Source organism: Physeter macrocephalus, chromosome 1, assembly GCF_002837175.3.
Source record: "Physeter macrocephalus isolate SW-GA chromosome 1, ASM283717v5, whole genome shotgun sequence".
In the NCBI taxonomy this organism is placed as follows: domain Eukaryota; kingdom Metazoa; phylum Chordata; class Mammalia; order Artiodactyla; family Physeteridae; genus Physeter; species Physeter macrocephalus.
Window position 1 is genome coordinate 51,687,674 of NC_041214.2, and position 15,002 is coordinate 51,702,675.

General features: G+C 39.3%; 1 protein-coding gene across 1 annotated transcript in view; it reads left to right on the forward strand.

Annotated features, from left to right (window-relative positions):
- The window catches only part of LEKR1 (leucine, glutamate and lysine rich 1), a 429,075-nt gene extending 414,831 nt beyond the window's left edge, over positions 1 to 14,244 (forward strand). Inside the window, 1 exon segment of the mRNA XM_055081297.1 lies at positions 13,840 to 14,244. Coding sequence (XP_054937272.1) covers positions 13,840 to 14,244 — 405 coding nt within the window.
- Positions 14,245 to 15,002: the final 758 nt, after the last annotated feature.

Consider the following 15,002-nt stretch of genomic DNA (forward strand, 5'->3'; position numbering starts at 1 on the left):
TCTCTCACTTTTAGAAAAACAACAAACACACTAGTGCTTACTCCACCAGATGGTTAGGGTGTTACATGATTGAGTGTCTCCTGTTGGAACACAGCAGCACAGCCTCCCTTGAAAAAGGGAGCTGCTCCACCAGTCCAGGCAGGAGTGGCAAGAGCAAGCACACATGGATTCAGCTCTGCTGGAGAAGGAGAGAGGTGATGCTTCAAATGAGACAGCAGTGTTGAAGTTCAAGAGGAGGAGGGACAGCAGATTAAAGGAGAAAAAACTCAAAGTTACTAGATCAGCAGGTTTTCTAACTCTTAAATCCCCAAAAGAAATGGCAATATGGAAAGTGATGAGTAACTTATAAACTAGGACATGTAGAAAAAGACTGAAGGGTCAAATCCAGTAAATATATAATAGGCAACTATTCAAGTGCCAGGCACTGTGCTAGTCATCAATATGCAATTATGAACAAAACTGGCAACTGCCATTCCCTGCTTTCAAAGAGGAATTTACAGAAAATATTATGTGAGCAATTAAATTGGCATCCAGAGGAAAGAATGGCCTAAAAAGAAACTTATCATATAAAAAGCACAGACTAAAAACTAAAAAATTGGCCATAAGGACTTGCATTAGTTTTCTACTGTTGCATAACAAATTGTCATCAAAATCAGTACTTCAAACAACATTTATTATCTCATAGTTTCTGAGTGTCAGGGATCTGAAGGTAGGGCTTAGCTGGATGCCTCTGGCTCAAGGCCTCTCATGAGGTTGGTGTTAGGGTGTCAGGGGCTGCAGTCCCATCTAAAGGCTCAACTGGGGAAGCATTGGCTTCCAAGCTCACTTATGTAGTTGTCAGCAGGATTTATTTCCTCATGGCTGTTGGGCTGAGAGCCTCAGTTCAATGCTGGCTGTTGGTCAGAGGTCCCCACTCAGTTCCTTCCAACATGAACCTCTCCAAAGAAGAGCCTACAATGTGGCAGCTAGCTTCCCTCAAAACCAGTGAGTGAGAATGACAACGTGCAAGAGAAGGTGACCAAGCTAGAAGCCACAGTCTTTTTGTAACCTAATCTCGGAAGTGGCATCCCACTGCTTTTCCTGCATTCTGTTCATTAGAGATGAAACAACAAGTCCAGCCCACACTCAACACAAAGGGATTGCACAAGGCTGTGAATAGCAGGAGGGCAGGGATAACTGGGAGCCATTTTAGAGGCTGCCAATCTCAGGGCCTCTGGAGGTAATTTTGGCAAGAAAAGCTAGGCTAAAAGTGGAGAGCAAATATCTTTTTCACACAAAAGGAGCTACATTTGGAGTTCTTCCTGCTTGTTAGTTGTAAAAGGAAGCCACTTAGAGATAAAGTTTTATTTTTTTAAATGTGGACTTTTGAAAGATATAAGACACTGAGTTGGTATATAAATGATCATGGATCATTATTAGGGAATAGAAAGAGATCAGCACAAAAGTAGTTACCTAAGGACATGCCTGAGGGCAGACTTTCCATTAGAAGTTAAATAATTACAACTGAACTGTAAGAGCAAATAATTAAGACTGCTTCTCTGGTTAAGAATGCTAAAGTCCAGAATATTCTTATAAAAATAGGAAATGAGCTAATAAAAGTGATAGGAGTTATGAACCAGAAAGAATCAAGGTTGTTAACAGGTAAAGTGAAAAGCCCTACTTTTTTGTGACCATGCATTCCAGACACTTGAAATTTCTCAGGTTCTGGAGAAAAAAAAAAGCTTCATTTAAGTGGAGAACAAATTCCCATTAGAAAGAAGATAAATTAATGGTCTAAAAAGGAAGCTAATTAAGGGGAGGAAAGCCCTGCTGTCATTCAAGAGGCCAGAGAATAGATAGAACTTTGTTTTTAATTGTGTAAAGAAAGTTCTCAAGGATAGGAGGAAAGCCATAGCCTCTAAAGGGCAAAATGGACATTCCTGCATGGAGCAGGGATTAGTGGAGAGCTGCCACAGAGACAAGGGTCAAGAAGGTGAGGCGACAAGGGTCAAGAAGGTGAGGCAACAAAAGGTGCAGGTCAATAAGAAGAAAGAAAATGGGAAGTGAAACTGTATGGGAAATGTAAATGTGTAAAGGGGGCTCCTGAAATTCTATATAGGGCGAAGACACAGACATAAAAATTGGAACATTAAAAAAAAAAAAAGTAGGAAGTCAGAAAAGAAACATAATATGTTAGAGAATAGGACATTATCATTTAAAGTCAGGTTAAAATAGATCACATGCTTCTTGATGCCAGTTTTCCTTCCTACTAGCTCTGTATGAGTCCTATCAAGACAGTGTGGCCCCGATGCTAGGGGCCTTGTGATCCAGAGGAAGAATGTGGTAAATCTGAAAAAACAGTTCATGTATAACTATCAAAGGAAAGCCAGTACAGAGAGTTCAATATTTTTGTTGTCTTAAAATTATAGATAAGGAAAACATAAGGGGCAGAAGTTTTAAATTCTACTACTTCCTGCAGCTATTTGATGAAAATGAAAGATTCAAAAATAGGAGGGAATGCTCCTGGTTAAACATGGAGAATTGAATGCATATGTTTATCTCTGCTTCCATGCCAAACACCACTAAAATGACAGTAAATTAATAAAAAGTGAATAAATCCATAAGGAAAAAAGAACAAGAAATGAGGTGACACTAGATGAAAAGACATTGACTAAATTTTGGAAAATGGAAAGTAAGGTATGGACGAGAGGTAATCAGCAGGCTATGGCTATTGAAACCTAATGCCTGTGGAGAGTGTGGGAGTATGCGGACTCCTAAAAGGAGCAAACCCAATCACGTGACATGACACTGGAATTGAGGACACCAGATACCTCTGAAAGAGGGAGAGAAGAGTGGATCTGAAAACAGCGCTGTTTGAATTATTGTAAAAGGAGCAAATAGATGCTTAGATGCCCTCTCTAACCCCCAAGTGGCCCCCACCTACCATCCTGGCAGGATACCAAAGGTTTACACTCTAGAAAAACTGAATGCAAGAGGCTTTGGTCTTGAGGATACACAACAGCAGAATATAGGATAAGGCAAGAGCTGGACTGAAGGTCTGTGTATTATAGGGTGAGACCTCCCAGTCCCTGTAACCCACTCACTTCCCAAAACACAGACAACCAGGCTTATCTATCAATATCCAGGAAATTGGAGGAGCCTTCTGTGGCGAAATGAGCTAGCTCAATAGAAAAGACTTCTGGCTACTGACAATTGGGGTCTTTTAATTAAAAGTTGTTTTTTTTTTATTGGAGTATAGTTGCTTTTCAATGTTATGTTAGTTTCTACTGTACAGCAAAGTGAATCAGCTATACATATACATATATTCCCTCTTTTTCAGATTTCCTTCCCATTTAGTAGGTCACCACAGAGCACTGAGTAGAGTTCCCTGTGCTATACAGTAGGTTCCCATTAGTTATCTATTTTATACATAGTATCAATAGTGTATATATGTCAATCCCCATCTCCCAATTCACCCCACCCCCCCATCCCCCTTGGCATCCATACGTTTGTTCTCTACATTTGTGTCTCTATTTCTGTTTTGCAAATAAGGTCATCTATACCATTTTTCTAGATTCCACATAATATGCATTAATATACAATTTGTTTTTCTCTTTCTGACGTACTTCACTCTGTATGACAGTCTCTAGGTCCATCCGCGTCTCTACAAATGACCCAATTTCATTCCTTTTAATGGCTGAGTAATATTCCATTGTATACATACACCATATCTTACTTATCCATTCCTCTGTTGATGGACATTTAGGTTGCTTCTATGTCCTGGCTATTGTAAATAGTGCTGCAATGAACATTGGGGTGCATGTGTCTTTTTGAACAGTGTGAGGTGATACCTCATTGTAGTTTTAATTTGCATTTCTCTAATAATTAGTGATGTTGAGTGTCTTTTCATGTGCCTCTTGGCCATCTGTATGTCTTCTTTGGAGAAATGTCTATTTAGGTCTTCCACCCATTTTTTGATTGGGTTGTTTGTTTTTCTGATATTGAGCTGTGTGAGCTGTTTGTATATTCTTAAGTAAAAGTTATATCCATGTCCAATCTACCCACTGAGACATATACTGGTAAATAAGCCCTTATGCAGGCACACAGAGCTTCCAGTAACATTTTGAAGACTCATTTTTAAACCCAAAAAGCCAAGAATCCCCAGTCATTTGAGGAGCACCTCTAACATGAAAGGCAGAAGTCAGGATCAGACAAATAAGCAAAAAAAGAACTCATAGGAGACAGATACAAAACAATGTAGGAAGCAAAAGTGAGCTTCAAAAAAGAGCACAATTAATATCTTTAGAGAGAAAAGAGAAGATATTGTATCCATGAAACATGAACAGAAGGCTATTAAAAAAAAAAGAACAGGAATGAGTATTAAAATACAAGAACTGAAATAAAAAATTTAATATTTGGCTTAGATGATAAAGATGAAGAAATCACCCAGAAAGTAGAAGGAAAAGGCAAAGAGATGGAGAGAAGAAAAGAAAATTAGAAGATCAAGCCAGGATATCTAATACCTCATTAATAGGAGTTCCAGAAAGAGAGAACAGAGAAAATGGAAGGGAGAAAACTATCCAGGAACTAATCCAATAATTTTTCGAAGTACTGAAGGGCATTTCTATATTGAAAGGGTCCACTCAGCATGATGGATGGCAAAGCAAACACACCAAAGCACTTCATCATGAAATGTCATTACCTTAAGGACAAACATAAGTACTTAAAAGCGTTCAGGAAAGAAAGAGGGGTCACTTAAAAAGGATTAGAAATCAAAATGGCATCTTTACAAAAGCAGTAGAAACTAGAAGCCAATGGCTTCCAAATTCTGAAGGAAAATTTTTTCCAACCTAGGATTCTATATCCTGCTAAAAGATCAATTAAATGCAAGTGTCAAGGATATTTTCAGACTTTAAAGTTCTCAAAAACGGTACTTCCCTTGCAGCCTTTCTCAGGAAGATGTTAGAAGATATATGACACCACAAAGAGGGAGTAAACTAAGAAGGGAGAAGACACAGGAATCAGGAAATGAGTGTTCCAGCACAGGAGAGAGGTAGAGAGATTTCCCCAGGATGATGGTGGGAAGAAATCCAAGGATGACAGCAGTGCAACAGATTTAGAGAGTAACCAGGTTGAGTTCAGCAGAAGATTGGAGGGTTTTTAGAAGTATGTCTCTGAGAAAAAAGAGAACTGATAGATTACATGGAGTGCTTGAACATGTTGAGAGGATATTTACACTGCTGTAAGTAGGTTTGGTGAAAAATTAGTTATCAACGCCTAGAAAATTAAGCAGAGAAGTAACAGGATAATAATAAACTCTAGAAGGAAACTTTGCAGGAAAGAAAATGTAATCATAGTACACTGCATGGCTAAGATGTACATAATATTTATATACTATAATCATATAAGGTGGAATATAGATTTGACTGAAAATTGCTATAGAAATTGGGAAGATTTTCCAATAAAATTGTGATAGAAGCTTCTCCCAATGGAGCAGAAACGTCTCCTAATGGGGGGAAGAGAAACAACTGTTACGAATTGAAATAGGAAGTTAAATCCTTGTCTTTCATTCTATGAAATCAGTAGATAACGACTTCAAAATTGAAAACCATGAGATAGCTGTATAATGATATTATTTAGGACTACGGAGATAAATATCATAAGAAACAGCTTAAAAACCTGAAAATGGTTGTTCCTGGGAGGCAGAACTTGTAAGTGTGAAGGAGTACTTTATTTCATTATAATTTTATAGTATTTTAATTCTTAACTATGCATAATATATTACCTTAATTTTAAAAAATAATTTAAAATAATGGAAAGGAGTAAATTATAAAGAGGACCTGATAAAGAGGGCAGCAGAGGAAAGAATAAAGGACAAGGTTATAGAAGAAAAACCAGGAAAGTTACAAGTAAAGCAAATAAACAACAGAATATGAAGCTTAATGAGATATTTTTTAAGATTATGAGAAATTTAAAAATTAAGACAAAGCAGATTCTAGCTTAAATTTCAGTATCAGGTGCCTAACACACTTCTGTTTATTCTTCAAGTCTGAACAAAAGGAGAGCTCCTCCATGAACACACAGAATCCCAGAGGCAAGCTTGGGTATACATCTGTGTGCCTACTGTGGCTGTTTTTGTTTTTTTTAATCTTATTTTTTTATTGAAGTAGAGTTGATTTACAATGTTGTGTTAGTTTCTGGTGTACAGCAAAGTGATTCAGTTTTTTATATATATATATAATATATATATAATATACATATATATCCTTTTTCATTATAGGTCTAATGCAGTTGTTTATGCACTCATTTAACATGTAAATAGTTGTTTTTTAATAGATGCTAAGAAGAAATATTAATTTGGGTAAAGGCATACTTTCTGAGGGAGAGGTGCTGTATTAGATGGGGTAGTCAGAGGACTCTCTGAGGAGATAATATTCAAGCAGACCTGAAGTGAGGAAAAGAACATTCCAGGTAGAGTGAACAGGAAGTGTAAAGGCCCTGTGGCTAGGAACATCCTGGGAACCTTCAAGAAACCACAAGGAAGTCGGCAAGCATTGCTGGAGCTTAGTAAGCAAGGAGGATGTGGTAGAAAGCAAGGTTGGAGGGGCCAATTCATGTGGAGTTTATTTTTTTTTATTTTTTTTTTACCGGGGCACGAACCCACGTCCCCTGCATCGGCAGGCAGACTCTCAACCACTGCGCCACCAGGGAAGCCCCATGTGGAGTCTTTAAAGGCAGTAAAGACTTTGGATTTTTTTCTAAGTGTGATGAAAAGCTCCTGGGAATTTTGAACAAGGGAGTGACATGATCTGACTTATTTTTAGAGAATAACTCTGACTGCTTTGTGGAAAATAGGTTGCAAGGTTGGGGGGTGGGGCGCAAAAATGAAAGCAGAATGACTTATTACAAGGTCCTTGAAAAGGTCTAGAAAAGCATTGATGGTCATCGTGGTAAAGGAGGTGACAAGTGGCCAGATTTGGTATATATTTCCTAGATGGAGGCAACAGAAGTTGGTGATGGGTTGGATGATATGAAAGAGTCAGAAGGGTCAAGGATAACTCCAGAGTTTGGAATCTCAACAACTGAGAATGAAAGTGCCATTTACTGAGATGGGAAACACTAGTCAAGGAATACAACTGGGGAGGAATATCAAGAATTTGATTTGGGACATATTAACCTTAATATGTATGTTAGATATCCAAATGGAGGTGTTGAATGGGCGGTATGTTCAGGGGAAGGCTGACCAGAAATGCTGATTTCGGAGACATCCACGTGTAGCTGATACTTAAGCCTTGGGGCTGAATGAGATCACCCAGGGCATGAGGTAACAAAGAAGAGGGCTGAGAACTCTCAAACTCTGAGAGGCTGGGAGGAGGAGGAGACTCAGCAATGGTGACAGAGATGGAATAGCTAGTGAGGTAGGAGGAAAAGAGGAGACTAACAAGGACTCTAAGGAAAGAAAGTGTCTAAGGAAAGGAGCATGCAACTTAGGCTCACAATCTCCTGTATAAGAACTTTGATTTCAGATAGGTTTTGGAATTCAATTTTGAATTTTAGAAAGTTAGCAAAATGCATATGCCCCTGGAGATCTAGGGTAGCCTCTTCCATGCAGTGACATTAACATTTCTTCAGTGAAACACAGGAATGGCCCCACTGAGTGAAATAACAAGATTATCAGTCCAGTCAGATTTTATTACCAAATGTTACAAGTTAGACACATTTTTCTTTACTGAGCTTTTTGGATGTCAGAATTGTGGCTAATGCATTGTAGATGTGTATTTGCTTTCTTTCTTTACAACAGCTGTTTTTGCTGTTTCTGTTGGTTCACCTGACCATCTCTTGGCATCTTGGATCTGTTTTTGTTTAAAAAACAAAAAAGGAGAGTATATATGTTTCTCTATAGGATCACATACATAGAGAAATGACAGGAAAAAGTGAAGGAAGAATTTTCCCCAAATTATTTACTGTGGTCACCACTGGGGGATAAGAAGAGATAGGCAGAGGTTTCACTTCTTATAGCTTTTTAAAATTGGGGGGATTATGGATGACTTTTAAATTTTTTGGTGTTCTGAATATTTTCCATATGTAAAGCCTATTTTTAAAAAAGGAAACCTATTTATTTAGGAAAGTTTACGAATACATCTGGTAAGGATGGGTCTAATTAAAATTTAGGAATACATACATTTGAAAACATAGCTTTTCTGCAAGAGGGATTTGCCTCGCTTTAAGATATGCATTTACTGTATTTCTATATTTATTTGATATAGAGAAAATGCTACACATTTCTCTGGTAACTCGGTTTATGAGAAACCAAAGTTAGTAAATTGAAAAATCAGTAGCTCTCAATTTGGGCCTGAATAAAGAGAACATCTGAGTCTTTTCCAAAGAGTAAAGGGGTAAAAGGGAGGTTCTCTAACTTCTGGCTCCACAGGGAACAGGAGAGGATGGGGTGTAGGTGCGGAGGGGCTATTCCTAGGGTTGGTTGGCAGGGGTAGAGGGCTCAGATTGAGGATCTCCAGTCGTGGAGAGGCAGACCCAGGCAAGACTGTCTTTCACGTATTGGAGAGTCAGCCCTGAGGCAGAGTATGGATGACAGAAATTTGACAGAATGAGAAAAAAATATGGAGAAATTGTTTTTTGTTGTAGTTAATTAATACTAGTTAAGTCTCAATTAAAGTTGGCTTACTGACTTAGAAAGTAAATTCTGAACACTGTGACTTCATAGGCTCTTCCTCTCCATCCTGAAAATCCGCTCTTGAAGCCTATCAGTCCAAGGGAGTATTGCCCTCTGTTTCTACTTCTGGTTTGAAGTCTGCCATAGTTATTTCACAGTGTCCATTATGTTTGCAAGCATAGAAATACAATTTTAAGAACAACCTGCCTGACATCCATTTTGCTTCTTTCCTGGAAATTTATTCAGATTCTCCTTCATGCCTTTCCAAAAGGCCATTTCCACTGTTTTTCTGCAGTGTTTGGGGCTGATCAGATTAGTTGAACAGAAGCCTTAAATGGAAGTTTGGGCATGTCCTTTGCTAACTCCTACTCATCTTTCTGGTTTCCACACCTTTTCCACAGTCTCCTTTCACCTCAGCTCCCCACCCAGTTGGCCAGCCTAGGATAGATCTAGTTTGGGTTGGTGGAAACTGTAATCTGATCAATGCATGACTGGTTCAGACCTAACTGGGTATAATAAAGCATGAACAAAGACACCCATCTGTGCTTCTTTTTCACTGAGGACTTGCTTTCCTGGCATGTTTCCCCCAAATTATGCCAAATACAGCTGATTGCCATCACAAATGGAATTCTTACCTTCAGAATGATCAAGTTACCCAGCAAAGCCTTCTCTTGCTTCTTCCACTGTTTTTGGAATTGAAAGTAACCCAGCTGTCTCTAAGGATAAAAATGAAAACAAACATAAAAATAAACCACTCTTACATTGCAAAGAGTGGGGGAAATTGGACATTTTTTAATATTAGAAATTTCAAACAGATGGTGAGCTAATTTATATTTTCATTTTGAAATTTACTTTCCCAGTGGAAGTGCAATTAAGCCATATTTTAAGTCCATTCAAAGTGGCCTTTATCTGAAAATGTTGTAGACATATCTATAGATAATGCTCTCAACCAATTGGCAGAGGTTAAGGACCCAGGAATGCTAGCTCCCCCTGTCCTAGACCACCCTAACCAAGGGGTACTCGGGATAGGAACCTCCTCCATGAAAACTGGCCTCCTATCCTCCCTGCCTCCCATCCTGCCCCACTCAGGGCTACTTTCTACTGAGCTGGCAAAGCGATCTTCCTTTATTGCAGGTTTGACAATGCCAGCGTCCCTGCTTGAAATAAACCTTTCAATGACTCCATACGGCCCTCAGAATTAAGTTAAAACTCTAATATTTGCAGGTTGTCAAAGTTGTCCTTGATCTGATCCTGCTTACTCCTGCCTGCCTCAGTCTTGGTCTCTCCTCCCATTCTGTACTCTGCCCTTGAGTCACACTAAGCCATGTGTCGTCCCGAGATGTGACTCTCCCTCTCTCACTGCCAGGAATTTGTACTCACTGTCCCTCTTCACCTGACTCATGCCTCCCTTTCCATTTTGACTTACAGTCTAGTTGCAATCCAGTGATAACACTATTTTACCATGCTAAAATATGGCCAAGATACTTTTACCTAAAACAGTTAGAATGCTATAGCTTCACTGATTATACTCATGTTTGCCCATGATTTTCAGTCTTACTGAACATATTCCATCTTAGACATTTTCCTGTGTTGTTCAGTGAAAACACATATTAAAATTCTGCAGCAACACAACCTTACAAAAAGATCAACAACCCCAAAAGACAAACATTTTGCCTAAATTGCTGAAAGCAATCTAACCATGAGTGAATGATTCTTTTCCACATATGATGGAATTTTCCACTAATGTGTCTCCCTGACTCTGGCCACATCCACGTGTGCTCTTGTCATGCCTTGTCACACACACTCCACCTCTGAAATAGCAGTCCCCTAAACTGGATGTGTTCTATTTCCATTTGTTTATTCCATGATTGAATAAATTCTAACATCTGAACTACATGTTGTACAAAACTGAGTTATAATCCAAATTTTAAAGGAGGAAGTAATGGTGGCAGAGGATATACAGATATTGTGAGACTCATCTGAGATTTCATAGTGTTTATGACAAAGATAAAAATAGAAGTCCTATCTTTGGATCCTGTTCTCAGTTTAGAGGTTCTCCTGGTTTGGGGAATAATAGAAAAAAGAGAATTTGTCCTTTGTTCTGGAAACTAATAGCCTTGAAGAATGATGAGTTCCAGAGCAGTGAGCCCCAGACCAAGATGGTCAGCAGCCCTTCCAAAATTCAATCTGGAGTTGACGGGTAGAGTGGGTGCTCCCACTGTACTTGTTATGGGGACATTTTGGGTTCGCTCCACATCTTCATTTCCTCCTTCAGTGTAGTGTCACTTGCCCGAAATAGCTTTTAAATGACTTGCTTTATGGATGTTTTCCATAGAGCACTACTCCTTTCCTTTGAGACTTGAATTTAATTAATTAATTAATTAATTAATTATTTTTGGCTGCGTTGGGTCTTCGTTGCTACGTCCGGGCTTTCTCTATTTGCTGTGAGCAGGGGCTACTCTTTGTTGCGGTGCGCGTGCTTCTCATTGCGGTAGCTTCTCCTGTTGCAGAGCACGGGCTCTAGGCATGCGGGCTCAGTAGTTGTGGCACACGGGCTTAGTTGCTCCATAACGTGTGGGATCTTCCTGGACTAGGTTTCGAATCCGTGTCCCCTGCATTGGCAGGCGTATTCTTAACTACTGAGACACCAGAGAAGTCCCTGAAATTAATTTTAGTAAATGGATTGAATTTTATTTTTCTTTTAATGAGAGCCATTGTCATCACATCACCCATCATTTTATCCTTCCATATTTGTGTACCTTTTATTCATGTCACCCATTTATTGACTGCATTGTTAACTTCTATAATTTTTTTCTTTTATATATTCACATAAAGTTAACTCTTTCCCATGGCTTTCTTAATCAAGAGAGTTTTTATACTAACTTATTTAAAGCCCTGTAAATCTAATCACTTCAACACATTTTGCCTGTTTACTAGTAGACAGGGAACAAAATGCATTGATGCTTTTTCCTTTTAAAAGAAAGTTTAGTTTAAGTTTAGAGAAGTTGGGCAAAACCAGATGTGATGTCTTACTGTTTTTTATTGCTTAAATGTTCTGGAACAAAATGGCCCCTACATGCTTGATATAATTAATTAGACAATTAATTTAGGCATAGGCAGCTTGGAGCCAGGCTCTGGAGGCAGGCAGGGGCCCCACCATTTCAAAGCTGTGATCTTCAGTGTCTTTCTTTGTCAAATATAATTGTTGGGAGCAAGAAATGAGATGACACCTAACAAGGCACTTTATTAACCTCTTCTCTAGCCCTCCCTCTCCTGCCTTTTTAACAAGTATTTCAGGAAGAGTTAATGAGAACCAGATGATAAAGCCACAAACACCATCCTTGGTCTCCTGTTCCTCCAAAATAATAATAACTGGAAGCAAGTAATTAATCCCCATGATTTGAAAAAAAATGTGAATATATGGCTCTTATATGTCTATTACTAATATATGTAAATGATGAGGCTTTGTTTGACCCAGACATGCCACTGATTTTATAGAATATTAGTGTACAACTGTTAATCTGAAATTGCTCCATATTCTGCAATTTTAATTACCAAATTTGGAATTGGATGGCGTTCTGACCGTAATCACAAGAAACTCAAATACAGGAAGATGCTACTTTCCCTGATGCTTTGTTATTTAGTTCCACTGACAGCAGATTAGTCAGTAAGCCCTTAGGAGGATGCTTTCCACTGAGCCTCAGACCTGGGAATGCCTTGGCTGTTTTTACAAACAAGCTAACCTGATGGAAAATCATTTTCAGCTGAAAAATCCTACAGCACAATCACTTGAATTGTGTTTACTTATTTGGATACCATTTTGAAGTGTTTACTTTTCTATCTCTTTTTTGACATCCTGCAGACATGAATGTCAGGAAATTAGGGAGATCCAAGACCTAATTCTTACCACGGGGCTTGAAGTAATTTTGATGAATTCCATAGATGAAAGATGGCTATCATTCTTCAACTAGAAATGTAGAGTCTCATCATTTGAAGAAGTTGTAATGATCTCTAGTCTAGTCACACGCTTGAAGCTTAAATTTGCTCCAAAACCTCCCAGTCAAGTGAGATTCAACCCTTCAGAGTACCCTTGGACAGCTCTGGCTATTAAAAAATTCTTCCCTCTCTTAACCCTCATAGCTTCCACCCTTGGCTCCAACCAATGTTGGGGACATAAACAGCAGCTCTGCTCAAACTTATGATGCTGCAGACTTCTTGAGGGCAGGAACTGTATCCACTACAGCTTCTAGTAACCTGATACATGATTGCTGAGTGGAGTTCAAAGCAGATTTTGTTCTTTATTTCAATATATATCTTACAAAAGAGCAGATCATCAGTATATTTAAGTTCTACTGAGAAAGCATCACATAAAATTACTGATTTTATTATCTAAATGCTAGAGCTGATATATTTTATTCTTTCAATTTTATAATTCGAGCAATTTTTATCTGTCATGTACTGCAGTTTCCCTTCATTATAAAATAACATACTTGGGACTTCCCTGGTGGCGCAGTGGTTAAGAATCCGCCTGCCAATGCAGGAGACACAGGTTCGAGCCCTGGCCTGGGAAGATCCTACATGCCACAGAGCAACTAAGGTCGTGTGCCACAACTACTGAGCCTGTGCTCTAGAGCCCGCGAGCCACAACTACTGAACATGCATGCTGCAACTACTGAAGCCTGTGCGCCTAGAGCCCGTGCTTCGCAAGCCCCGGCTTGCCACAACTAGAGAAAGCCCACGCACAGCAACAAAGACCCAATGCAGCCAAAAAATTAATAAATAAATGTATTTTAAATAAATAAATAAATAAAATAACATACTTAATTGCACTACAGATATTAACTACAGACGTCACATGTGCAGGACAGACTCTCTCAGGCACAGGGGAGTTGAAACCCCACTGAAGTAGGCATTGGACGTTCTGGGTTCTAGCACCAACTCCACCACTATCATCTGAGTGACCCTGACTCTTGGTTCCTCTTCTGCAAACTGTGAGGGTTGATCCAAATGTTCTCTTAAAGTTCTTTACAGCTTCACAGGTCATTTGCATTTTTGACTTATTTTTCCCTGTCAAAGAACATAGACCTCTGATTTCCAGTTCAGTTCTCCATTTATATTGCCAGTAACTATCCATATGTACACTGTTTAAAGCTAGGGCTGTTTTTTCTTTCCTTTTCTCATTGCAGAACACTTTTCTTCAGGAAACAGTGCGTAGAGAGTGTGAAGAACGCTTTGAACTGACGGAGGCTTTGAGTCAAGCCAGAGAACAGCTCCTGGAGCTCAGGAAGCTCGGCGGACGGTTACCCCTGTCACCATGCCAGGGCAGCCTAACCTCCTCTGTTGCAGCTAGCAGCAGTCAGGGAGAGAAGAGGCTTGCAAGACTGAACTCCGAAAAGAGAATCAAAATCCCCAGCCTGCACGGAGTGTCGAAACCCACCGCTTCCCCAGCCTCAACTCAGCCCAGCAGGGTCAGCAGCTCAGGTTTGCCCACATTCCCCCAGCCACACCCTCCCCGGGGTCGACCGTCTTCAGTCAGTGAGACCCGGCAGAGACTGGCTGTCATTCTGCAGAGGAGACTGAGTCAGCAGTGATGGAGCCAAAGTCAGGAGCAGCTCCACACCGCATGCCTGTCTTCCCCAGAGTCCAGAAACTCACTGTATGAGGATGAAAAAGATCAAATTATTACCACAGATTAAGAATGCATACTTACAGATATTTTTAACAAGACAGTTGGAAAAGCTAACGAATTGTGAAACCACATTTTCCAAGAGGCCTTTGAAACTGCAACAGATAATGAAGTTGTTGGTATTCCAGAGGGCCAATTTCTATATTTATGTATTGTGTGTTTCAATGTGCTCTATGAATATGCCCCTTTAGAGATCATAGGTAAAATTTTTCACCCATAGCATCTTTTCTACTTTTTTGCACCATTACAAGCAGATCTACTTCCACAAAATAATAATAATAATAATAGATTTTATTGGTTTTGTTGGTGTTTGTTCATTTGTTTGTTGAACTGAATAGGTTAAATAGATGTAATTAGTATTCCAAATAGAAAATGAAAGGACTTAATCCTTAATTTGATAATTTTCAAAATGCTTATTCAAATATTCACAAAGTTCATCATAATCAAAAGTTTCTTTTTCACCTCACAATCTAATTGGTTAATCTAATTTCTTTTTAAGTGTCATCAGAAGTAATGATAGGTAATCTTCAGGAAGACAGTCTGGGGACCCTTTAGAAAAAGGGACAGAAACTCCAATTCAAGAAAAAGGTGGCTGGGCTGCCCTGGTGGCGCAGTGGTTGGGAGTCCGCCTGCCGATGCAGGGGACACGAGTTCGTGTCCGGG